The sequence below is a fragment of the Rhinoderma darwinii genome, chromosome 2 (assembly GCF_050947455.1).
Source record: "Rhinoderma darwinii isolate aRhiDar2 chromosome 2, aRhiDar2.hap1, whole genome shotgun sequence".
NCBI lineage: Eukaryota > Metazoa > Chordata > Amphibia > Anura > Rhinodermatidae > Rhinoderma > Rhinoderma darwinii.
This window is the reverse complement of record NC_134688.1, coordinates 402,585,156-402,611,118: the sequence shown is the minus strand read 5'-3', so window position 1 is coordinate 402,611,118 and position 25,963 is coordinate 402,585,156. Positions and strand designations below refer to the sequence as shown.

The following is a 25,963-nucleotide window of genomic DNA, read 5'->3' as shown; positions in this document are numbered from 1 at the left end:
TTCAAGATAAACTTTTCTAAATCGGAAACACTGAACATTTCCCTTCCCTCCCATCTCCTCATGACCCTGGAACATTCTTTTAGCTTTAAGTGGAACCCGGTAGCCCTAAAGTATCTTGGTGTTCGCATTCCAGCTGACCTGAAAGATCTTTTCCAATTGAACTTTCCTCCCCTCCTTGCTGACATTAGGTTAGACTGCGCCAGGTGGTCAAAAGGCACTTTTACATAAATGGGACGATGCACTATCTTAAAAATGAACGTGCTTCCAAGGCTTTATCTATTCCAGACCTTTCCCATAGCTATTCCAATGCAATTCTTCGGGGAGGTCAACTCTCTTCAGATATCTTTCGTTTGGAGTGGTAGACCTCCCGCTCACTTTTATGTCGATCTAAGGAATCGGGAGGGCTGGCACTTCCTGACGTCCGATCCTACTACATTGCATCCCATCTTTCGCGTGTAGTTGATTGGTGCAGACATGCGGTCTTTAAACCTTGGGTGGGCCTGGAGCAAAGTTCCTCCTCGGCGCCCCTTACGGCCATCAAATGGCCACACCATAGCCAAGTCAAACACCTCCGTCAACACGAAAATATTGGTCCAACGCTACTATGCTGCTCCCTTGCCTCAGTAAGAACATCCTTCCTCCCATTACATTCCCCAATGTATCCCATTTTGGGAAACCCCTCCTTTTCCACCGATATGACTGATCCAGTCTTTCGTTCCTGGTGGACTTCGGGGAAGTTTAGAGCAGTTCAGTTTCTGAGAGGCACTGATTGGCTCTCTATCTCAGACATGGCTCAGGTACCTGACCTCCCACCATTAGGACACTGGAGATCCCTTCAACTTTTTCTCCTCTATTTCGCCCCCCGCTTCCTATCAAACAGACAGGACCCCCTTGGAGGACCTGTGTGCTGGATCTGACCTGGCCCGGCACATGTTGTCCACAATTTACAAACTTCTTATGGACCCCCCTGACCTACCCCCCCCCCCCCCCCACCCTGACTATCTTTCTGAATGGGAGTCTGATTTGGATATCTCCTTCTCTATCATACAAAGCAAGTGTATCCTTACTCTGGCCTACAACACCTCGATCAGTTCACGTTATCAAGAAGCTAGCTTCAAATTGCTTTCTCGCTGGTATAGGACCCCGGCCCGTTTACACCGCATCTTCCCTACAGCATCCCCTATGTGCTGGAGATGTGGGCGGGAGAATGGTACACTCTTCCACACCTTTTGGTCATGTACTCTTCTTACCTCATTCTGGGAAGGCGTTAAACAGGTGATAATTGAGGTCACAGACACCGGCATAACCTTGGACGCGGCCCTCTTCCTTCTCCATCACTGCGACGTTCCGGTGAATGTATACAAACGCTCCCTGCTTCACTATTTAGTGATGGCAGCACGTCATTGCATCCCACTATGATGGAAGGATTCCTCTCCACCTACCTTGTCCCTCTGGGTTTCAAGGGTCAACGACCTTATGCACATGGAGGATCTGACCTCCATCATTTATGACTCACACACCAAGTTTAGCCAAACTTGGACTCCTTGGATTGCTTTTCAGGATTCAGACTCCTATAAAGACATTATACGAGAGCTGAGTATTTCTCGGCAGCCCGAATAGCGCGCTTTGTTCCGAGGGATGTCTTGGTGGGACACCCCACATACTCTAACCTGCTCCCCACCCTCCTCTGCTGCCTTTTCTAAATGACTTTCCTTTTGTTCTTTGTCCTCCTATGCGGCTATCTGAACCAGACCTATTCGTAGGTGGCTTGGAGTCATGCAGAATACTCCCTTATATGGGAGTGTTTGCTTTCATAATAGCACTGTATATGTATATGTACGTCGCATTTATATTTTCTGTATGTTTTCTGTACTTTTATGTAATTCTGTACCCCATATGTTTTACAAAATTGACCTTTTCGGTCATGAAAATAAAGAATAAAAAAAAAAAAAAGAACTCATTATAGGCCGGTTTGTGGGGTTTTAACCAAGCATTCAAAATAGTTTTTTCTGCTGTCAATATTAATAGCATAATAATGCTCTTTATTTCTATTTCGTTTGACTCTAAGGGTATGTTCACACGACCACTTTTCAGACGTAATGGAGGCGTTTTACGCCTCGAATTACGTCTGAAATGACGGCTCCAATACGTCGGCAAACATCTGCCCATTGCTTGCAATGGGTCTAACGATGTTCTGTGCAGACGAGCTGTCATTTTACGCGTCGCCTTTCAGAAGACGGCTCGTAAAATTACGCCCGCGGCAAAGAGGTGCAGGACTCTTCTTGGGACGTAATTGGAGACGTTTTTCATTGACTCCAATGAAAACCAGCTCCAACTACGTCCGTAAAAGACGCTGCGAAAAACGTGTGCACTTTTCTCCTGAAAACAGCTCCGTAATTTCAGACGTATATGGCGTTGTTGTGTGCACATACCCTAAGTCAGTATTGTAGATGAGAGTCTATGGATTCATAACTAAGGACTTATCTACTACAGTATTAATAAATGAGACTACTTGGTTCCAGACTATCTGAATCCGTGGACACTTCCATAGAGAATGCCATAGTCCAGCTTTGAGAACTCCGCTATTGATTCCGTCGAAAAACTGGAAACCTGCCGGAATGGTGACGAACGGAAAGCATTAGCGATGTTTCCGTCACCATTGAGATCAATGGTGACTGAAACGGAAGCTGTGCTTTTACTTTCACTTTCCGTTGCGGGGCTCACCCGACGGAAACCTCCGACGGAACCCCGGAACGGAAATGAACCGTGATGTGAACAGGCCCTAAGACTTCGTTCACATCTGTGTTGGGGTCCCATTCTGACGTTCCGTCTGAGGTTTCCATCTGAACGGGACCCTGAGCAGACACAAACTGACACCAACGGAAACCTCCATCACCATTGATTTTAATGGTGACGGATCCGGTGTCCATGGTTTCCGTTTGTGTCTGTTGTGCACCGGACCCATCGTTTTGCCGGAAGCAATAGCGTAGTCGATTACGCTATTGCTTCTCTATTGCTTCCGGCAAAACGACGGGTCCAGTGCACAAAAGAGACAAACGGAAACCACAGGCACCGGCTCCATCCCCTTTGAAATTAATGGTGATGGCAACGGAAATCTCTGGTTTCCGTCGGTGTCAGTTTGTGTCTGCTCAGGGTCCCGTTCTGACGGAAACCTCCGACAGAACGTCAGAATGGGACCCCAAAGCAGATGTGAACGAAGCCTTAGATGGTCTCTACAAAGCTGACACATTAAGTGTCTCCACTGGTAATAATATAGTGTTTATTTGAGATTGGAAATTCATCTAGCATTTTACGGAAAGTGTAAATCATTACATTTTCTCTATGAATCACTTGAATTAAAGATTTCAACCCACATTGTTGCTACTTTATAACGACTCTTTTAGGTATAGTAGTCACTAATGCAGGATGCTCTCCTATTATGGAAAACCTAGTAATGTGGGGTGAAATTCCATATATAGAGGTACACTTGCCCCAAACCTTCCATGTATCACTGAATAGCATCGTATTCCTCTGGGCTACTGGTATGTCAGCATTTCGTGCCAGAACAATTGAGCTCAGAGGACACGCTGAAATAAAGCCTCCTGAAGCTCGGTATCAACCTCGATCGCGGCCTTAGTTTGCTGCCAGGTGTGAGGGAAACTTCCGAATGAAGAATTGGCTGCAGGCACTTGAGACATAGCTGGCACAGGAAGAATATGTGGATGTTGACTGTACACAATGAAGAACGGAGAAGAGGCAGTAGACTCACTTGTATGATTGTTGTAAGAGAATTCGGCCCATGGCAGAAGCTGTAACCAATTGTCTTGTTGAGCTGAAATAAAATGACGAAGATAATTTTCAAGCACCTGGTTGATCCTTTCAACTTGGCCGTTAGACTGCAGGTGATAAGCGGGAAAAAAAGTCCAATTTCACATCCAAAAGTCCGCACAGGATTTTCCAAAACTTAGATGTGAATTGTACACCCCAATCTGACACTATATGGAGGGAGAGGCCATGCAGATGATAGATGTGTAGGAAAAACAAACTTTACAGACAAGGATCAGAGGGAATACCAGTTAAAGGGACGAAATATGCCATCTTGGAGAAGCGGTCCACCACGACCCAAACAGTAGTACATCCAGCAGAAGGATTAAGGTTAGTAACAAAGTCCATAGCGTTGTTGCCAGGGGGTATCAGGAACTGGCAGAGCTACGAGCAGGCCTGCAAGTTTAGATTGGGCATCCTTATTTTGGGCACAGTTTGTACAGGAATAAACATAGTCTACAACATTTTTGGGTAGCGTGGGCCACCAGTAGTGACGAGCAATAAAGTCCCGAGTATACAGACACCAGAGTGCCCAGACATTTGAATTATGCCCCCAGTGGAGAATTCTTTTCCTGGCAGCATAACGGACAACAATTTTCCCAGGAGGAATGTCCATGATCTGTAGAGGGTTTACGGCAATAATACTAGAGGGATCAATGATGTGTTGAGGACTTTCTTCGACCACGATCAGAAATATTATACCCCAGGAAGGGCAAAGATTTTTTTTCAAATATGCACTTTTCGAGTTTCGCGTATTCGTTATTCCCTATTAACCAGAACAAGACTTGGCGTACATGCTTCCGATGCATCATCAGATCAGTTGAGTAGATCAAGATGTCATCCAGATACACCACGACACAGTAGTGACCATCTCGGGTGTTACATTTGGTTTTCCATTCATCACCCTTGTGGATACGGCTCAGGTTACAGGCCCCGCGTAGATCCAGCTTAGTGAACACCTCGGCTCCATGAATCCTGTCAAAGAGCTCGGAGATAAGTGGCAAGGAGTATTTGTTCTTCATCGTGATTTGGTTTAACCCACGGTAGTCAATGCGTGGTCGAAGTGATCCATCCTTTTTCTCCACAAAGAAGAATCCAGCTCTAGCTGGAGAAGTAGGCTTCCTGATGAACCCCCTCTCTAGGTTATCCCTGACATACTCCGACATGGCCTGGGTTTCCGGCAAGGAGAGAGGGTAAACCAGTCTGCGAGGGGGAGAGGCTTCAGGAAGCAGCTCGGTAGGACCGTAACAAGGACGATGAGGAGGAAGGATTTCTGCCTCCTTTTTGATAAAAACATCTGTGTAACCAGCATACAGTATTATGAAGGTAGTCCAGAGGGATATTGAGGCAGAGGAGACACGACACGTCGAACCTGAGACAGACAGCGTTGAAAGCATCGGGGTCCCCACTGGAGGACCTCTCCAGAATTCCAATAGAGGACTGGAGCATGTTGGCGAAGCCATGGCAATCCCACAAAGAGGAGGTTAATAGCTTTGGTTAAGACGAAGAAGGCTATTAGTTCAGAATGGAGGACTCCTATCTGTAGTCTCAGTGGCTTTGTGATAGACAGAATAGGGTCCGGTAGGGCTGTCCATCAACTGAAGCAACCAGCAGAGGTTTCTCCAGAGGGACAGTGGCCAAGTGGACTACCAGGTTCTGCTGGATAAAATTTGCAGCCGCATCCGGAATCCAAGTAAGCAGGCACACCGTGCAATCCTTCACTGGTGACAATTGACACGAGAATAAACAGTCTGGGAGAGAATTTAGTAGCAGGGGTAGATTCAACTAGAGTTGTCTCTCCAATTAATCATGGTTGCTGGAGATTTCCTGGTTTTAGAGGGCATTGGCGCACAAAATGTCCCTTGTGACCACAGTATAGAAACAATCCAGAAGAATGTTTGCGTTGCCGCTCTTGCTTGGACAGTCTGAGTCTGTCTATCTGCATTGGCTCATCCAGGGGTACAACAGGAGAAGGCAGAAGAGGTGTTTAAAACTTAGGTGCCAACTGACAAAATCTCTTCTCCTGGCGAACTCCAGAAGTGCGTGCTTGGATCCTCATATCGATCCGGGTTTCTAGCGGTATCAAGGCATCCAAAGTAGAGGGAAGCTCTCGAGCTGTCAATGTCAATTCATCTTTTATACGTGGAGATAGTCCCTGCAAGAAAGTTGTCACTCGAGCCTCATTATTCCAGGCTAGCTCCGCTGCCAGTTTACGGAAGGAATTGGCGTACTCCCCTACAGTTATTTCTCCTTGATTGAGAGTCAGCAGCAAGGCAGCTGCAGAGGATGTTCGATACAGTTCCTCGAACACTGTATGGAAGGTCTCTCAAAACAATGGCAAATCATAGAATTCTGGACCCTCACATTCCAAGATGGGGTTCGCCCATGCCAGGGTTTTGCCAGAGAGGAGAGAAATAATAAAAGTGACCTTGGCCTCATCAGAGGGGAAGAGACAGGCACGTAGCTTGAAGTGGATCATACACTGGTTAATGAAACCTCTACTAGTCTTAGGATCCCCGTCGTAGCAAGGAGGTAGAGGAAATGAGATTGCAGACCCAGGACAGGCAGGAAGGATAGCAGGTGGTGGAGCAGCAGTAGTAGCCAGAGGAGGGACAGAAGGACGATCCAAACAATAAAGTACAGAGTTTACAGCCTGTAGAAGCTGATCTTGGCATGCTCGACAGTCACACATGACCACTTGCATCAGCTGGATCGCGGATTTGGGTTGACCAGTGATCCATGGGCTGAGCATACTGTCACGGTCATGGGGTATGACCCACTAGACCACTCCGCCATAGCGGAGTAGCAGCTGGCCAAACAAAAATCAATAGTCTTTAGGACAAGAGTACCTGGGTAGAAGATTTGGCAGACACTTGGCGTGGCAGACACTCGGCGTGGCAGACACTTGGCATGGCAGACACTTGGCGTAGCAGACACGTGACATAGCAGACACTTGAGACAGATGACACTTGGCACAGATGGTACTTGACACAGATGGCACTTGGCACAGATGACACTTTAGACTCCGACACTAGTTTTCGCACTGGAACGAACAAAATGATTGGAAACAGGAATACTGGATACATCTAAGGGTCCATTTGCAATGACAAACATGGGCAGACACAACAAAACTCAGGCAAGGACGAAGAGGGCAGAGTTATTTTAATAGTTCCTGGTTTGCTGGGATACGATGGGGGAGATTTTCCTGTTGCGTGTGCTGGCCCTTTAAGGCCCGAAGCACACTATAGCAGCAGCCAAGGTCAGTACAGTATGCCGGCATCTCTGAGGAAGGAGACTCTGGCATGAGCTAGTGGGTCAGCGGTCGCAGCCGTTGGCAGGCGAATAATGTCAGTGGTCCGCGGCCGCGGACATTACTTATGTTTTTTTTTCTTCAGGATACAACTTGCCAACAAGGTCTTGTAAACAGTTATTTATGAGCTCCAAACAAAAGTATATATCAAAGAGGTAATCCAGCGCTACTTATGTACACTTTTGGAATCTTTGTCAGTGCTTGAGTTATTCCACAAATGCTGATCAACATCTATTCTCAGTGTCAAACAGTACAATCCCATGTAATAACAAAATGGGATGTTAACACACAAGACTTTACTGACGGACCATTTGGCATCACATGTCGCTTTCTCAAAAAAGCGCCATGAGACGCAAACCAAAAAAGCCTTGTGTGCTCATATCCCATTTTACGCCAGCTATCAGCATTCAGTAAATATAGTTATAAGTTCAATACATATTGCCAAATGGTAAAAATACAACCTGATTACCTCTCTACTCAAAATAGTACTAATGTGAATGATAATATATAACTTTTATTTTGATCGCTAAAATAAGTGACCCCGATTAAATACCTGACATAGGAACTACCTAAAGCAGCAGAGCGCTATAATGATACACTAGATGCACAAAAGTATTGGGACACCCCTCTTATTGAATTCATGTTTTTTATACAGTCCCATTGCCACAGGTGTATAAAATCAAGCACCTAGCCATGCAGTCGCCTGTACAAACATTTGTGAAAGAATGGGTCATTCGAAAGAGATCACTGAATTTGAGAGTAGTACTTTAATAGAATGCCACCGTTGTAACAAGTCAGCTTATGAAATTTCTTTACTCCTAGATATTCCACGATCACTGTGAGTGATATTATTCCAAAGTGGAAGCCACCACAGCAACTCAGCCACAAAGTGGCAGACCAGTAGTTACAAAGCGGGGGTCACTGAATGCTGAGGCGCATAGTGCATAAAAGTCGACAGGGCTCTGCTGACGCAGTCAATGCATTGTTCCAAACCTCTGGCATTAACATCAGCTCAAATACTGTGCGCCGGGAGCTTTATGGCATGGGTTTCCATGGCCGAACAGCTGAATGCAAGCCTTACATCACCAAGCATCGGTTGGAGTGGTGTAAAGCTCGCAGTCACTGGACTCCGGAGCAGAGAAAATGTGTTCTGTGGAGCACCTTCACTATCTGGCAGTCTGATGTATGAGTCTTGGTTTGGTGAATGCCAGGAGAACGTTACCTGCCTGACTGCATTGTGCCAACTGTAAAGTTTGTTGGAGGAAGGATAATGCTGTGGGGTTGTTTTTCAGGAGTTGGCCTAGGCCCCTTAGTTACAGTGCTTCATCATACCCAAATATTTTAGAAAATTGTATGCTCGCGACTTTGTGCAAACAGTTTGGGGAAGGCCCTTGACTGTCCCACCATGACTGTGCCCCAGTGCACAATGCAAGGTCCATAAAGGCATGGCTGGGGGAGTTTGGTGTGGAAGAACTTGACTACACCTTTGGTATAAACTAGAATGGAGATTGTGAGCCAGGCCCTCTCGTCCAACATCCGAGTCTGACCTCACAAATGATCTGGATAAATGGGAAAAAATTCCCACAGACACTCCAACATATTGTAGGAAGCCTTCCCAGAAGAGTGGATGATGTTTTAGCTGTAGAGGCTGACCCTCTCTATTTTAATGCCTATGGATTTAGAATGCGATGTCATAAAAGCTTCTGTAGGTGTAATGTGTAGGTTTCCCAATACTTTTGTCCATATAGTGTATATATATTTATGTTAGCTCTTTAGTCTTTAGTACACAACAATTATTATCTCAAGTATACGTTTACTATTTTTCCTGTTTTTGCAACCCTATTGCAACCCTAACTTTTTCTCATAGCAAGTATTAGGTAACTTACATAAAGTTGTCCTGAGGTTTCCTTTAAAGGACTTTGCAAAGGTAAAGCTTCCTTCGCACATACATAATGCCAGCGTTATTAAAATGTAACGTGTTTTTTTCTCTGCTGTTTTTAGGGGCGCTTTCATTTAGTGTAATTTTGTACATCTTTTTTTCTAGTGTTTTTGAAGTTCTATCGAGAAGCCTATTGGGAAAAAATGCCAGAACAAAATACGCACTGCAAACAGCAATGACCACGAAAATTGTCGCAAACAAAAATGCAGTGTATGTAGTGATATTTATACTTTACTGCTGACTTTAATATAAATCTGGTAGCAACAAAAAAAATTCAAAAAGGCCACAAATAACATCATAAGCTGGCCATAGACTTTGGATAAAAGTCATCCAAGCCTGCCAACTTCACTCCCTATCTAATTTGTATTAATTTGTTCGCAGTTGCTGCCCTCTTCCCATTGAAAAAACACGCACGCTAAAGGCCCTATTACATCAGCCGATTTTGGTAGGTGCAGTGAGCGCCAATCAATGAGACAGCTTGTTGAATGGCACTTGTCTGCTCCTGTCACAAGGAGCTATGTATGCTGACGAGCGGTCATTACTCAAATCACTCGTCCCCATACATTATTATCATGTCGGCAGCGCGTGTCCCGGTTTACACAGGGAGATGTGCTGCCGACAACGATAATATTTAACTTTTTTAAAACGATATGATCAGCATTTGCGCGTTCATCTGCTGATCACTGCCCTGTTTACACAGGGCAATTATTGGCAACGAGCGTTTTATGAACGATAGTTTGCCCAATAGTTGCCCAGTGTAAAATCCCCTTAAGTCAAGCTGAGTGTTCCTATTTATGGTGGAGTCAGCTGCCGGCAGAACTAATGCTATCTCAAGTGTATGGGCAGTTTAAGACTTTTCTTCTAGGGTTAACAAAGTAACCTATGCTCCAAGTATTGTTCAATTACAGGTCTTGCACTTCAACAAAAACTGAGAAACACAGCTATTATCTTTTTAAGCCTGTTGGAGCAGAATGTTATGTAATGTATATGTTCACCGTCCATTTCCATTGCTTAAGTCACTTTCTCCTGTTTTTGCAACCTTGTTAGTGCAACTTTTGTATATATTACTTCCTCCTCAAGTTTATCAAGTCGCAGACCCTCCTTGTAGCTGGCCTTTATAAATTCATTTCACTCTGAGGAACTTGCAACCAGGAGAGAGAAGGTGAGACATTGTCTATTCTAAGGTTTATCATATCGGTAACTACAAACCTTGTAGCTCTACAACAGACAAAGAACTATGTTTTCTTAACCTGGATTATACCAGACTTCAAGATATTATTTTATGATATATATTGTTTTATTAATCTTATTAAAAGCACATTGTCATCCTAGGAGCAAGAACATGCCTTCCTTGCAGAGACTTAGTTGTCTCCTTCTGGTTTTTGGATCATTGCAGATTGCTACACCTTCTTTTTACGGTAATTCACCACTTTTTGTTTTTAAACACCTCTATTGATTTTCCAACATCAGCGGTTTCATCTCCTGTAGAATCTTGTGCATGTTTTATTCAGTACATGTAAATTGGGAAATTCTGCATTTCTGCAGCACATAAGTCAATTTGTTAACAAGATAGATAGACAGATGCTTCAGCATTTTACTAACATACAATATCATAATTACTACATATTGATAGTGGAAACTACTCATGTAGTATAAATTACTACTGTCTTTATTTTATATATACTTTTTATCTATCTTTATCTAGCTATCTCTTCGATTCTTTGTACTAAATGTTTATCATGAGGTTATATAATTGACTTGTTTCGTATAATTTATAGTAATGCAGTGGCACGTATATATTGCAAATATAAGTATGTACATATATATATATATATATATATATATATATATATATATATATATATATATATATTTCCTAAAAACAGAGATTAGTTATAACTAGGCACAGTATTTAGTGACTAGGCATCCATGGCATATGTTGGCTAAGAACTAGTCTGTAAATACTTGACTAGCATTCATCGTGTTGGTTTCTCCAATTATCATCAACTCATCATCAATATAATTCCATTTATTTCTACTATTCAGATGGAGTGGAGGAGCTAGATAATAATTTTATTCTCAGCTCAGTCCAGGATGCAAAGAAGCTGGTAGATGCTGCCTACAAGCGAACTCGTGATATGTAAGTCTTGTAAATATAAAATAATTCAAATCTTACCTCAAAACAAAATATATACACTCATCAAGGTATCACAGTCTACGGGTGTGTTCACATCAGCATCGTGCTTCTGTTCATGGGTTCCGTTCGACCTTTCCGTTGGAGGAACCGATAAACGGAAACCATACTTTGCGTTTGCATTACCATATCAATGGTAATGCTTTCTTTGCAGATGGTTTCCGTTTGTCGCAATAGCATACCTGACTACTGCACTGTTCGCACTACTGTCAATGGAGCCGTCATATGTATATGCATATATATATATATATATATATATATAAAATATAGGGCTGCTTTGTTATTAAAATTCAGTGTATTCTAATTGGTTGTCTTGTACTTTATTTAAGCCTTAAAGAGCGTCTTAAGAAAGGAACTTTGACTCCCTCTGATGTCATGACATACTTCAAGCAGCCCGTGGCAATAAGCAGAACACATATCCGAGCAGCTGATTACATAGAGACCACCCTAGAAATACTCACTGAGAAGGTGCATAGGATCTACAGTCGACCCTTCAACATCTCAGGTACCAGAGAGGAATGAAATATGGCTTAGAGTAACAGCAGTCATTGTAAAGACTGACTTGGGGCTGGGAAACCCACTTGTTTAGTAGGCTTCATTTGCACATGCACTTCTTCTTACACTCTTTTGAGAGCACTCACCTCTATTTTAGCCTGGCCTTTTGGCTTAGCTTTAATATGATATGATTTTTATCCTGCCAGCCATTTATTTTTTATTCTTCACTCTGTTTTCGCTCTGCACATTTATATGTAGCTTGGAGTTCTCAGGGTGTGGTGCCCTTATGGGTTTGTGCTTATCAGGTTCTTCACCCCCTGGCATCTCAGCTCTGCCTTCTGGGGGAACCAAACCTAGATTTTTGAGCCCCAGCTGTTGTGTAGGCAGCAGCCTGTGCAAATATCAAAGCACAGATGGGCTCTTCCTAAGCTTTGGTGAGTGGATGTGATTAGTTGGGGGACTCTTCTCCTTTTGGGGATGGCTTGTACTAGACTGCATCCACATTTTTTGTGTTACATGCTACACTTTTTTGTGCCACTTGCAAGAAGAGAGCACGTTTTCAGGTATTTAAAAGAAAAACAAGTGCCTAATATATGATATTATCAGTTGTCCACCGAACCAGTTAACAGACTTATGAAGGAAAGGTTGAGGTTTGATTGCATTTAATACCAATCGCTTAGTCCCCCATTATTATACTTACAGGGGTCCAGGCAGCTGAGATATGTTAAAGGGTAACTAAACGTTCAACAATCTTCTGACATGTCATAGTGACATGTCAGAAGTTTTGATTGGTGGGGGTCCGAGCACTGAGACCCAGAGCTCGGACCCCCACCAATCAAAACTTCTGATATGTCCCCACACTACAATTTTTGTAGTTGTAATTGTGTCTGCCACTAACATACAATAGATGGAACAAGATGATTACAAGAAAATACTGGTTCTGCAGGGAACATAATATTTTACCACCGTGACCCTACAGAGCAAGCATTTGCTTAGTCAAGGAAAGAAATTTACCAGTGACTACATTGTTCCCTCCAAGTCACAGGCATTAAAAGCACAGATAAAGTAAGCTGAGACCTAGCTAGGCTTTCCATCACATGGGTTCAAAGATTCAGGTTGCTGCCCTAGCCCTGTATCTAAACTGCCCTTGCCAAGGCAAAATGGATTGTTGGAGCCCCCCAGCTAAGCCTCTGTCTAAAGTAGCTCTCCATTATGAGGACCGTGAAAAAAAGCACTGTAGATCTCAGCCCCCTCAACTCCTCTAGTGTCTCCTTGTAGTATTGCATAGTGATAAGTGAGAGACCGGTCTTATAGGGGTTGTACATTTTTAGCAAATTAACGTTATAGAATTGTATCCAATGGAAATAAACAATTCATTTTCCTACTGAATAACAACAAGCAGTGATCTTAAAAACCATGAGGAATTAATACAGAAAGTATATTGGAAAAGTGCATAATTTACTGAAACCCGACAACCCCATTAACTGCACTCACACCTGAATGTTCAGATACTGAGTTAGGCCCCATGCCAGCTGCGTACAGTCACCCACATTTGCGGGCCGTGCTCCCGTTATAAAGTATGGGAGCACAGTCCGTAAAATAAAAAAACAGGACATCCTATTTTTTACGGAAGCTTTCTACGGAGCGGACTCCTTCCTGTAAATATATGGGAAGGTGTCCGTGGGCCATAGGAATGAATGGAACCATATTATGATCTGCAATTAAGGTCCGTAATCGCGGACCAAAATTACGGTCGTGTACATAGAGCCTTAAGCTGTTGCGAATATTGAGGGTTAAGAATTAGCGCTGTTTTTAATCATAGTTTAGACTATATCATCATGTTTGATAACATCATTTTTATAAAATTTCTATTACAAATTATATGAATGCAGTAGTTTTTCTTTATATGTTCCAGAAATCATTATTTAGTTCAGTAAATTTGTCCAATAATCTGGAATGATTAATAATGTGGCACCTGTTGGGCCCTAAAGCTGACAGGCTAAAATAATTTTACTGTACATGAACAAGTATTACATTATATGTTTATGTGCTGAACAGACCTGCTGACAGCAAACCAGATAGACATGCTGCATAAGGTTTCTGGATATGCTTTCCTACATCTCCCAAAAGATTGTCCCTTTAACCGGTATCGTACCTTCACAGGGGAGTGCAACAACAGGTGAGAATAAGGCTCCACCTTCAAAAGCCATAATTTTGTAATTTTTTCGTTGACATAGCCATATGAGGGCTTGTTTTTTGTGGGACGAACTGTAGTTTTTCACAGCACCATTTATTGTACTATAAAATGTACTAGGAAATAGGAAAAAAATATTTGTGGGTTGAAACTGGCAAAAAACATTTTTTAAGGGGTTTAGTTTTTACAGTGTCCATCAGGCAGTAAAATCTATATATTCACTTTATTTTACGGGTTGATACAATTACGGCGATAACAAATTTAAGTTTTTTTGTTTTGCCACTTCTATAAAAGAAAAACTATTTGTCGCCATATTCTGAGAGCCATAACTTTTTTCTTTTTCCGCCGATTGAGTGATGTGAGGGCTTATTTTTTTGCAAGGCAAGCTGTAGTTTTTATTGATAATATTTTGGGGTACATGCAACTTTTTGATCACTTTTTTTTCAATTTTTTTGGGGAGCTAAGGTGACCAAAAAACAGCAATTTTAGTGTTTTCACTTTTTTTTTTCATTACGGCGTTCACCGAGTGGGTTAAACAGCATTTAATAGTTCAGACTTTTACAGACGCAGCAATACCAGTTATGTTAACTTTAATCTTTTTAGCATTACTTTAGGGGAAAAAAATTGGAAAAGGTTTTTTTTTTAAACTTTTAATATTTATTTTTTTTGGAACATTAAAAAAAACTTTTTTACTTTCTTTATTAGTCCCCCTGGGGGACTTAAACCAGCGATCATTGGATCGCTTACATTATATACTGCAATACTAATGTATTGCAGTATATCGTGTTTCTAACAGACTCACATGAAGTCCAGCCGGGCTTCATAGAAGTACAATGGGCAGGCCTGAGGGCCCCCGTATTCTAATGCTTTAGATGCCACTGCATCTAAGGGGTTGATTCTGCCTGCTGCAGTGAGGTGTCGGCTGTATTATCCAGCCATCATCCGCTAAGTACAGAGCGAGCTCAGCCCGTGAGCTTGCTCCATACTTCCCCTTAACAGCTGCCACGTACATGTATGTGGCATGTTGTCAAGGGGTTAAAAATGTCCAGTTGTTTTGCAGAATTATGTGTCTCCATGGTAACAGACTGCAAACAAACCCTGTGTAGTCTGATACTTCAGTCACTCTTCCTTCTATTTGTCCCTACTTCTTGCTAACTTATCGAATGTATGTCTATTACCATAGACGCATACCGTAGGTCGGAATAGAATCTGTAGACACAAAATAGTGGGAAATTTTTAAACAAGATCACTTGCAAAGTTGATTCCTTTTTCATGTCAGATGCATTGGGACATAATGGGGAAGGGGGAGGACATTTAAACAAAGGGATATTATTTATACGAGTTCAGTATATAATACAACTGCTAAGCATTTAGACATCAATAACACTAAAATTTGTGTCTTCAGGAGATTTCCAAACTTTGGCGTTTCCAATAGACCTTACGCACGCTTGCTACCAGCGCAGTATGAAGATGGAAGAGGGCTCCCTCAAGGTTGGACAGAAAATCGTAGGATCAATGGCTTCACTTTACCTCTGGTGAATATGTAGACTGACCAAATCTCATGTGATTCGGAAACCAGCAGGATTCTGCATCTGCAAATTACATAAGCTCCTCTGGTGCTGCTCGTAGATTTACATCACTCAGAATCTCTGACACTGTTCTTATAATGCAGAATCTATTGATAACAGTCTTGGGGCTCTGAGTAGTATAAGCTTATGAGGACTGCAGAAAGAGGGCACCAATTGTATCTTCTGATGTGTCTATAGGAAATGTCATAAGACAGATTTAAGTGGAATTGCCCTTTAAGGGAAACCTGAACTGATTGTATTTTTGCATTCATGTATAGCTTTACTTTTGCAGGCAAGGGCTGTGTCCAATCAGATTCTCCAATTCCCAGAGAAAGAACAGACTCTGGACAAACAACGATCTCTCATGTTCATGCAGTGGGGACAATGGATTGATCACGACCTTGATCTGGCACCAGAAACACCAGCAAAATCAACCTTTTTAAGAGGCCTTGACTGTGATCACACCTGTGTCCGGGCGCCACCATGCTTCCCTTTGCGGGTAACTTGTTAATGTTAAAATTATTGATGTGTAAATGAGTGATCAACCAAAATGGAGTTAACAAACATATACTTGTTATCTATCATGGCAGTTTAATATAAAAAATAAAAAATAAAATGAAGCAAATTTACACAAGAAGATTTAGGTAGTAATTCTAATAATGGATTGGTTCAATGGTGACCCTATCATTTATGTTTCCAATCTGTTATTAGAATTACTACATTTATAAGTACAGAAACTGGAGGAAAATCGAATTCCCCATGGCTTTACTGTCGACTCTTCAGCAGACATTGGGGGACTTTATTAAACACTCTACGGCAATTTTCTGCCATAGAAAAGTTGCATTTTGCACCAAAAAAATTAATTTTACACAAAACTTTCACGACTTTCTATTTTTACTCCCGCACTGCTGCTTTTAAAAATTGGGTGGGGCTTAGCAGGGGGGGTGGGAAATATACTATAATTTACGCCAGTAGTTGGCATATATATTGCAGCGCAAATCTATATTACTGGTGTAGATTTGATTTTCTGGTGCATGGATGGCCAGAGATGCACCTAATTTATTAAGATGCGTGCACGTTTTAATAAGTTAGGCTCATCTTTCTCAAGCGCTGTTTATATTTGGACTGGCATATGAAACACCGGTCTAAATAGATTTTCTCCATTACCTTTTTTTACAGCTTGAGTCGGCTTCTCCATCAGAAGCATGAAGGCATTAAATGGCACCCTATATTTTGCCAATAGAGACAAAAAACAACTGGGAAGTTTGATTTTTCCAGCCATTGCCTTGTTCGATTAGCGGACCACACTCATTCATAAAGAATGTCATAGGCCAACAATCATTGGTATATAGGGGTTTTCCGAATGTAAATGCACAACTACCTGACACCATACAGTTATTTTAAAGGGAGCCTGTCACTAGGTTTGGAGCCACTTAACCACCAGCATGTCGTTATACAGCCGGGGTTTAGTGTTCAAAACATGCTCACCTCAAAAACCGTCTGTTTAGGCAAGTTAGTAAAAGAACTTACTAGTTAGCGAGCTAAGTCCAGCACGACGGACGCATGAATATTGCACATGTGAAGCCGAGGACAGTGCACTGCGTTAATCTGTGCAATACGCATGCACCTGGCGCCGCTGAACACATTTCTCAGACTCCTTTCGGTAGCTTGTAGGTTTTTTCACTAACAATTGACAAAATGTCCAGTTTCGAAGTCGGCAGGTTTGCAACACTAAGGGTATGTTCACACGTCTTAACAAATTACGTCTGAAATTACGGAGCTGTTTTCAAGTGAAAACAGCTCCTGAATTTCAGACGTTTTTGCAAGTACTCGCGTTTTTCGTGGCGTCCAATACGGACGTAATTGGAGCTGTTTTTCAATGGAGTCAATGAAAAACTACTCCAAAAACGTCCAAAGAAGTGACATGCACTTCTTTGACGCGGGCGTCTTTTTACGTGCCGTCTTTTGACAGCGACGCGTAAAATTACACCTCGTCTGAACAGAACATCGTAAAACCTATTGCAAGCAATGGGCAGATGTTTGCAGACGTAATGGAGCCGACTTTTCAGGCGTAATTCGAGGCGTAAAATGCCTGAATTACGTCTGAAAATAGGTCGTGTGAACATACCCGAAGTCTCAGCTGCATAATGGCATGCTGGTAATTACGTGGTTACAAATTTAGTGACAAATTCCTTTTAAATAAGGAACATCCAGCTGTGATGCCAAGATTGGTAGTGTCAGCAGCAGAGGTGGACACAGACAACAGAGGGCCCCCATGTAAGAACAGTACATGTGCCCCTTTCTCTCCAATAGTTCATCATAGAACACCACAATAAGTCTCTTTAACACTCAAACAATAAGCCATGAAATTAGTTAGCTCAGTACAATACATGTAATCTAATAGACATTAAGGGCCCTATTACACAGGCCAATTATCCGGTAAGCGAGCATTCATATGAATGCTCGTTCCCGATCATTGCCCGGTGTAAACAGGGCAATGATCAGCCAATGAACAAGCAAACGCTCGTTCATCGGCTGATCGTATCCATTATGCAGCATTAAATATTATCATTGTCGGCAGCACATCTCCCTATGTACATGGAAATGTATGGGGAGGAACGATCGTAGTAACAATCGCTCGTCCCCATACATAACCAAGCATTGCTCCTTGTGAAAGTAGCAAACGAGTGCAGATCAATGAGCTGTCTCGTTGATTGGCGCTCGTATTCATGGCCCATGTAAAAGGACCCTGGCTTCTGGCTGCTTTTAAGGGGGCAGTGGGCCTCTTTACCTACTGGATCCCCATGCAGCTACACATGTTGCACATATGATATGTTCACCCCTGGCCAGTGGTTTGGTCACTTGAATAAACATATTTGATATCTGTATAGTATGTCATAGTTTTGTGGTACAAGTCAGGAGATACAGACTATGGTGTTACCAGCAGGCAAGAGTCTGTTCCCCAGTCTTAACCTGGCCATACACATTTGGCCGGCAGTTATGTCTCCAGGCATAAGCAACTAATAGACTCCTGTGACAGTGGCTTATCTTCCTGGGGAACAAAGGATCAGGTATGCAACAATCCAACATACCTGCTCCTTCTTCCAAATAACATTTGCTGTAGGAGGGTTGCTTGACTGTCCCCATACACATTAGTTAGATGGCCGATCCTGCCAAAATCAATGCATTCAGCCGACACTTATCTAGTGTGTATGGCCAGCTTCAGTGAAGGATCCTTTTAGTGTATAAACAATCATTTTCAATGGTAAAATCCTGGGGCAGTACCCAGATTCATAGATTATTAGACTTCACCATTCTCAGTCATCTTCATAATAAAGAGCAGCAGTCGGTGAAATGTGAATGAAATTCTATTTTGTGCTTAAATCCACAGATCCCCCCCAATGACCCTCGTATAACTAATCGCAGTGACTGTATCCCCCTTTTCCGCTCATCTCCTGCTTTTCAACAAGGTTCTTCTATACGTGAACAGATGAATGTCCTCACATCATACATTGATGCCAGTCAAGTCTATGGCAGCAATAATGACTTGGCCAACACACTGCGTGACAACACCAATCAACTGGGTTTGATGGCTGTCAGTAACAACTTTAGTGATAATGGACGCCCCTACCTACCATTCAGTACATCCGGGGTTGAAAAAGATTTCTGTCAACAGACTAACAAGACATCTGGTCTCCCATGCTTCTTAGCGGGTAAGTAATGTGATTTTTAAATGTATTGTCCATCATATATCTATTCATTTATTTCATGTTATTCTGCTAAATATTGACTTGTGCCTTTGGCCAGTAATGGAAAATTATTTAAACCTGGGTCTGGTCCAGTAGATAAAAGACATTTGTAGATCCTGAGTTATTCTGCACACAGAGAATATATATATATATATTTTATTTTTTTCAGGTGATGGTCGTGTCAGTGAGCAGCCTGGTTTAACTGCATTTCACACACTCTTTGTGCGAGAACACAACCGCATAGCTACAGCGTTGCGCAGGCTGAATCCAGGCTGGAATAGAGAAACACTTTTTCAAGAAACCAGAAAAATTATTGGTGCCGTTACACAGGTGAGGCATTCTGTAGTTACAGACATTCTAGGCATTGTGTGTAAATACCCCTTAAGTCACCCCCTGCAACATGCTGCAGGTCCCATTAGGCTATGTTTCCATCTGCCTTGGAGGCTCCGTGGCAGGTTTTGTCAAATTTGACGAGAAAGATAGAACTGCTGTTTTTCTCGTCAAAATGACTGACACCTCGGCAGAACCCATCATGCAATACATCCAGCTAAATAGAAACCACAACAGAAGTGTGAATAGAGCCCAATGATGAACTGTGAGTGATACTTACTAGGTGCCTCACATGACAGGTACCCTTGAATTTGCTCCAATTTCTGCCCTCTCCTATGCATGTGCTATTAAAGTACAGCGTACTATATTAAATGGAGTAGCACAATGAAGATATTTTTTATGGCTGGGGCTACACACAGAACTTTGCCACGGAAAACTGAGCTATATGCTGTGTGCATAGAGCCATAGGCACTGCCTCCATATGTAATGCTTCTTGGGGGAATTCCTCACTAATACAGCATCCAATGGAGTTTGGCACCATTTTTTTTTCTAGAAATACAAAGCTGTATGTCTCAATATGATATGAGGCATACAGAGGTACAGTATGGCTTCATAGACCCCTATGCATTATGTATTACAGCTATATACAGCTCTGAGTTTCCATATTATGGCTTTGTACAACTCACAGGTTGTATGTAGCTGTAATACATAATGTATAATGTGCATGAGGCTTATATAATAATAGCTGCTCAACTTGAGAGCATTTAACACTTTTATCATACCATGTCTTTCTTATTGAAGGTCTCGATCGACAAAAAGTCTTTGTGTATCCCAGCCTTAAAATGATGTCTGCAAGCAAGCATAACATATTTTACTGTTCTACATCGTTTTGTATATGGTTCATTAATGGTATCAATTAATTTATGAAATATTTTCCCCATGCAGACAACCCCTTTTTAAAAGGGAGCTGATGGCCAGCCTCGCAAATGAATGGCCGTCCATATAATGCATGGGCATACCAGGTCCGCCAAAACTGGAGCCGCGCTAACAGGGCCGCTCTCCACTCTAGCACATTGAGGGGGACCCCGAGCAGGGAACCCCCTCTATGGCATCCATATGCTCTAATAGGGCATATAGAAAGGGGTTGTCATGGTGAGACAACCCCTTCAATCATATTATTTCCAACAAATAAGTTATTTGTTTTATGTTCTGCTTGCCATTTATTTCAGAAAGTAAACTACAAGGATTGGCTACCCCTGCTGTTGGGTTCATCTATGTCTCGCGTGCTTCCTCCATACGTTGCTTACAATGAAACAGTCAACCCAGGAGCATCTAATGTGTTCAGCTTGATCTTCCGTATGGGCCACACAATGATCCAGCCATTTATTTATCGATTGGTGGATGGCTACCGGACCTCACGGAACTTGCCTCCAGTTCCTCTGCACCTTACATTCTTCAACACATGGAGAGTTGTGAGAGAAGGTACATAAATAGACTTTGTGTGACCTCCACATATGGTCTTATATTTTCTGATCTGATTTAACAGTTCTATCGGATGTATTACCGCATTTTACAAAAATGTCAAATCCTATATACGACTGCCCAGCCAAAGCCTATGGGAATGTTACAGTATACATCTGACATACCCCAAAAACAAGATGTGAACTTAACCTAAAAGACACATAATGAAGATTTACTAATGTGTTAGAATAAGTAGTAAAATGCGCCAAAATTTGGTGCATAACGTCGTATAAATTTTAAACCTATTTATGAAGCCACTCTGATAAAATTAGCACATCTTCTGACTGCCTGGTATAAGTCTATGCTGCCTAAATCTTAGACAGCAGTAGTAAGTGTGCCCCAATGTTTGTGTAAAAACATGTGGCATCATGAAAGGGCACCAACATGTATGGGCCTATAGACTTCGAATATGTAAATCTGTGAATCCTGAAAATGTAATATAAATTTGTCTTTAAACCACATAACTTTATATATATATATATATAACTTTTAAACTTGGTAATACAGGAGGCATTGACCCTCTTCTTCGAGGCCTTATTGTAAATCAAGCAAAGTTGAACAGGCAAAACCAGATTTTGGTTGATGAACTCCGAGAACATCTCTTTGAGTTGTTCAAACGTCTTGGCCTGGATTTGGGAGCCCTCAACATGCAGCGTGGCCGGGAGCATGGATTACCAGGTAATTTAAGGGGCACCTATAATTCTTCTGTGCATTATTAAGGATATGCATTATTAAGGATGTGCAGTTCTGGTCTTAAATATATATATATATATATATATATATATATATATATATATATATATATATGTTAAAAGGATTGTAGACTTTTTGAGGCCCATAAAGAAGAGGTTTTTCCTCAAATAAATTAGAATGTAGTTTTAAAAGAAGAAAATAATACTCCACCTGTAACTCCAATGCTATTATTAGACCAACCATTATTATTACTATTTGGGGATCAGTAGTCCCACGGAACTATCCCTTTATCTTGGAATGTGGTCTGACATTGAGGCTGGGTTCACACAAGCACATTAACGTCCGTAATGGACGGACGTATTTCGGCCGGAAGTCCCGGACCGAACTCGGTGCAGGGAGCCGGGCTCCTAGCATCATAGTTATGTACGATGCTAGGAGTCCCTGCCTCTCCGTGGAACTACTATCCCGTACTGAAAACATGATTACAGTACGGGACAGTTGTCCTGCAGAGAGGCAGGGACTTCTAGCATCGTACATAACTATGATACTAGGAGCTCGGCTCCCTGCACTGAGTTTGGTCCGGGACTTCCGGCCGAAATACGTCCGTCCATTACGGACGTTAATGTGCTCGTGTGAACCCAGCCTGACCGTGTATGTCTTGTAAATGAAAATATTTAGACATTTTTTTTCTACCTACTTTACAAATTTTGAATGCTGTACATATGTCTCCATAACAACCTGTCATCTAAATACCACCATCATGATTTATTGAAAATACTTTATTTGTAATGTCTTGCTTATGATCTAACTTTTTCTGTAGGGTACAATACATGGAGAAGATTTTGTGGACTTTCTCAGCCCCGCAATGCAGCTGAACTGGGACAGGTGCTAAACAACAGGCCACTGGCGGATAAATTCATCTCTCTTTATGGCACACCGCAAAATATTGACATTTGGATGGGAGCTGTTGCTGAGCCTCTGCTGCCAAATGCCAGAGTCGGTGAACTGTTAACCTGCTTAATTGGGAACCAATTCCGCAGAAGCCGTGATGGAGACAGGTGAGTACGGAAAAACAATAGTGGATTCCCACATGTAAGAGATATAGAAATCAGCAGCACTCAAAAAGTAGATAACGTGATGGTGTTGTCCATAGCAACCAATCTAGTCACTGTTTTTATGTGCTCATTGTGTCTACTGTAGGTTCTGCTGACCAGACAACTTCCAAAAATAGGGCTAGGTTCACATCACTTTTTTTTGCCTCCATTTCATGTATACATCGGCAAAAGCTTCCACCAAATACGTTAAACGTAGACTCTGACAGATGACAGTAGCTTCCATCACCCATAGGCTATAATGGTATCGGTTTAACAGGTACATCATGAAAAGGGGTCATGAAAGTTCATGATGTACCCGTTAAACAGATACCATTAAAGTCTATAGGTGACGTATGCCACTCTTAGCTATTAGTGTAACGGATCTGTCTTCCATAGTTTATAATGGCGTCCGTTTAACGGATACGTCATGAAAAGCTATTGAAATGCTCATGCTGTATCTGTGGATGACTGTGACAGATATAATTTAGTGGCATTCTTCACCTATATGCAACCATGTTTAAAAAAAACAAAAAAAAAACGTTTGCGTTTAACGTATGTTTTTTTTACTGGACTCTGCGGGATGGAATAACGTAGTCTGCTATGCTATTCTATACCTTTTTTTATTTTTATTTAACCGATGTATAATAGTCAGACGAAGGCCACTTTTCTCCTCTGTTTGACAATGGAGCCCTATAAAATTGTTAAGGTGACTGGAGAGACAATGGCCCACATTTAATATTCAGTTTACGTCCAATTTTTGGCAACAAAATAGTGAATTTTTTTTTTCCAAATTCTCCCCAACCACCCTCTCTGATTTTATTGATGCAAAATATGCAATTATTAATAAATGTAAGACATTGTCTCCTTGCAGGACGGTTCTGAGATATGGATGTTCTAATGTTTTTCACTATTATTTCATTATATTAATGAAATATATTGCTACATTATATAAATGTAAAAATTCAGGACGATGGTCTGATCATTATCATACATTTTCTTATCAAACAGATTTTACTATGAAAGAACTACGGAGTTCACAGCAGTTCAGAGGAGTGCAATAGAAAGAGTGACAATGTCTCGAATCATCTGTGACAATACAGGAATCCCTCAAGTTCCTAGAAATGTGTTTGTAGCAAACACCAACCCAAGAAATTTTGTAAATTGCTCCCAGATCCCCGCTTTTGATCTGAGCCCATGGAGGAGAAGGAAGAGTGGATCAGGTATGAACTTCAGTAGAGATGTCACATTTGTATAGGAGCCAGATCTTTACTTACACTTTTGTCACTTCTAACATGACCCTAACACAAAATAAAACACAAATATTATTCTAGGCTTTCTAGATAGGCTGATCTGTTATGTCCGTTAGGGGCCTCCGTCTTAGATCTGGGAGAGATTACCGGAAACAATAGCACAGCATGCTGTGCTATAAAGTCAATGGGTACCGTTGACCGCCGGTGGTGTCTGTTGTGCAACAGAACCGTCGCTTCCGGTTTTCCCTTGATCTGCTCCTCTGAAGGAACAGAACAACGGAAACCCACGACGCAGATGTGAATACAGCCTAAGGCCCCATGCACACGACCGTAAAAACGCCCGTAATTATGGGCCAATAGACTTCTTTTGCGTACGGGAAGGTGCCCGGGCCGTTGAAAAATATGGAACATGTCCTGTTTCAGGCCATAATTACGGCACGGGCAGCCCATAGAATTCTATGCGGCTCCCATAATTACAGGTGGCTACGTGTGTGCACCCGTAATTACGGGAGCGTTGCTGGGCGACGTCAGGGGATTTCAATTTTTGAATAAAGAGAAGCAGAGAACATGGCGTCTGAGCGATCATGTGACATTTCCAGTCCCCTTTTTTTACGGGTCCGTAAATATGGGTGGAATACGGATGACAACAGACCCGTATTTACAGGCACGGGTCCGTAAATATGGGTCAAATATGGGTTAAAAACGTGTGACAACGGACCCGTATTTACAGCCAGTATTTATGGGTGGAAAAAAATACGGTCGTGTGCATGGGGCCTAACAGATCCTGGTAGATCCTATTAACCTGTTTTCCTATTATTATTTTTTTACTGGATATAATAGCGCAGGATGCTATGCTCTTCTGGCCATTAGAAAGCAATCTTACCATACAATAGGAGTAAATTATTGCATATTCTAATCAAACTATCTGCTAATTTACACAGTGACGGTGACCAGATTCAGATCCACATGCTAAGCTCCGGTCATCTCCCAGGTGACACTATTCCAAAGGAGTTTATGGCATCTAACTATTTAGGAGTTTTATATAGATTTATGCAAAAAAGTTAATTTACCATTTTATTTTTCAGAAGTTGAAGATCGTGAGGAATAAAGGGGGAACATGTGATGGTCTATATGATGTACTGCCAATATTTGCTATGATTTATATACAACTGAATGTCTTTCTGATAAAGGCTGCCAAATGCTAAATCATCTAGATGCTGTAATACGTATACTAGACGAGAAGTCTCTACTGAGCTGTGTAAAATGTGACCTAAAAAGCTTGTACTGCAAAGATACGAAGGTTACGCTGAAAATCATTTGAGCGGTTTTACAGTGAATGATACATTGAGTTTACTGTTAGCGATCCACTGGATGAAAAGGGGTCCTAATTCCATCAGAAAATCATCTACGGTTGGTCTTGGCTGCAATTTTCTGATATATCGCCTGTCCCGAATTTACCTCAGAGCAAAGATTGCAGCACTTGTGGGTACTCAATGGGATAAAATGGACATTGCTTTTAATGACTACTCTTACTTAGGTATATTCACTCTTGCATTTTAAAACCTCAATAAATTCAAATTAAAGGCATGGGTTGATCAACCGTATTCAATAATTCTGAGACCTGACTATGATTCCACTCTCAGACACAATCCAAAGGTTTTGTTTGGGATTTGCTTAGACAGGATCTGATTCCGTCTTTGGCGCGCACACACACACATATATATATATATATATACACACGGTATTACTGCTGTGATGTTTAACATTGTGATTTTTCTTACAATTCGACCACATACGACCA

At 41.8% G+C, this 25,963-nt stretch overlaps 1 protein-coding gene across 1 annotated transcript; it reads left to right on the top strand.

Moving 5' to 3' along the window:
• Nucleotides 1–10,409: 10,409 nt before the first annotated feature.
• LOC142741413 (eosinophil peroxidase-like) lies at nt 10,410–25,774 on the top strand. The gene is made up of 13 exons (XM_075850793.1): nt 10,410–10,492; nt 11,121–11,214; nt 11,598–11,773; nt 13,822–13,942; nt 15,363–15,492; nt 15,818–16,024; nt 18,917–19,238; nt 19,444–19,604; nt 20,834–21,086; nt 21,633–21,803; nt 22,639–22,876; nt 23,921–24,132; nt 25,248–25,774. Exons 1-13 carry the CDS (start codon nt 10,417–10,419, stop codon nt 25,268–25,270), a joined length of 2,184 nt encoding a protein of 727 aa, XP_075706908.1. The 5' UTR covers nt 10,410–10,416; the 3' UTR covers nt 25,271–25,774.
• The last annotated feature ends 189 nt before the right edge of the window (nt 25,775–25,963 follow it).

Excerpts from the sequence above, each read along its gene's own strand:
- LOC142741413 (XM_075850793.1), top strand. The coding sequence starts at position 10,417 with ATGCCTTCCTTGCAGAGACTTAGTTGTCTCCTTCTGGTTTTTGGATCA. Across the intron at positions 10,493-11,120 it reads TGCTACACCTTCTTTTTACG|ATGGAGTGGAGGAGCTAGAT; the intron begins GTAATTCACCAC and ends TCTACTATTCAG. Across the intron at positions 16,025-18,916 it reads CACCATGCTTCCCTTTGCGG|ATCCCCCCCAATGACCCTCG; the intron begins GTAACTTGTTAA and ends TTAAATCCACAG.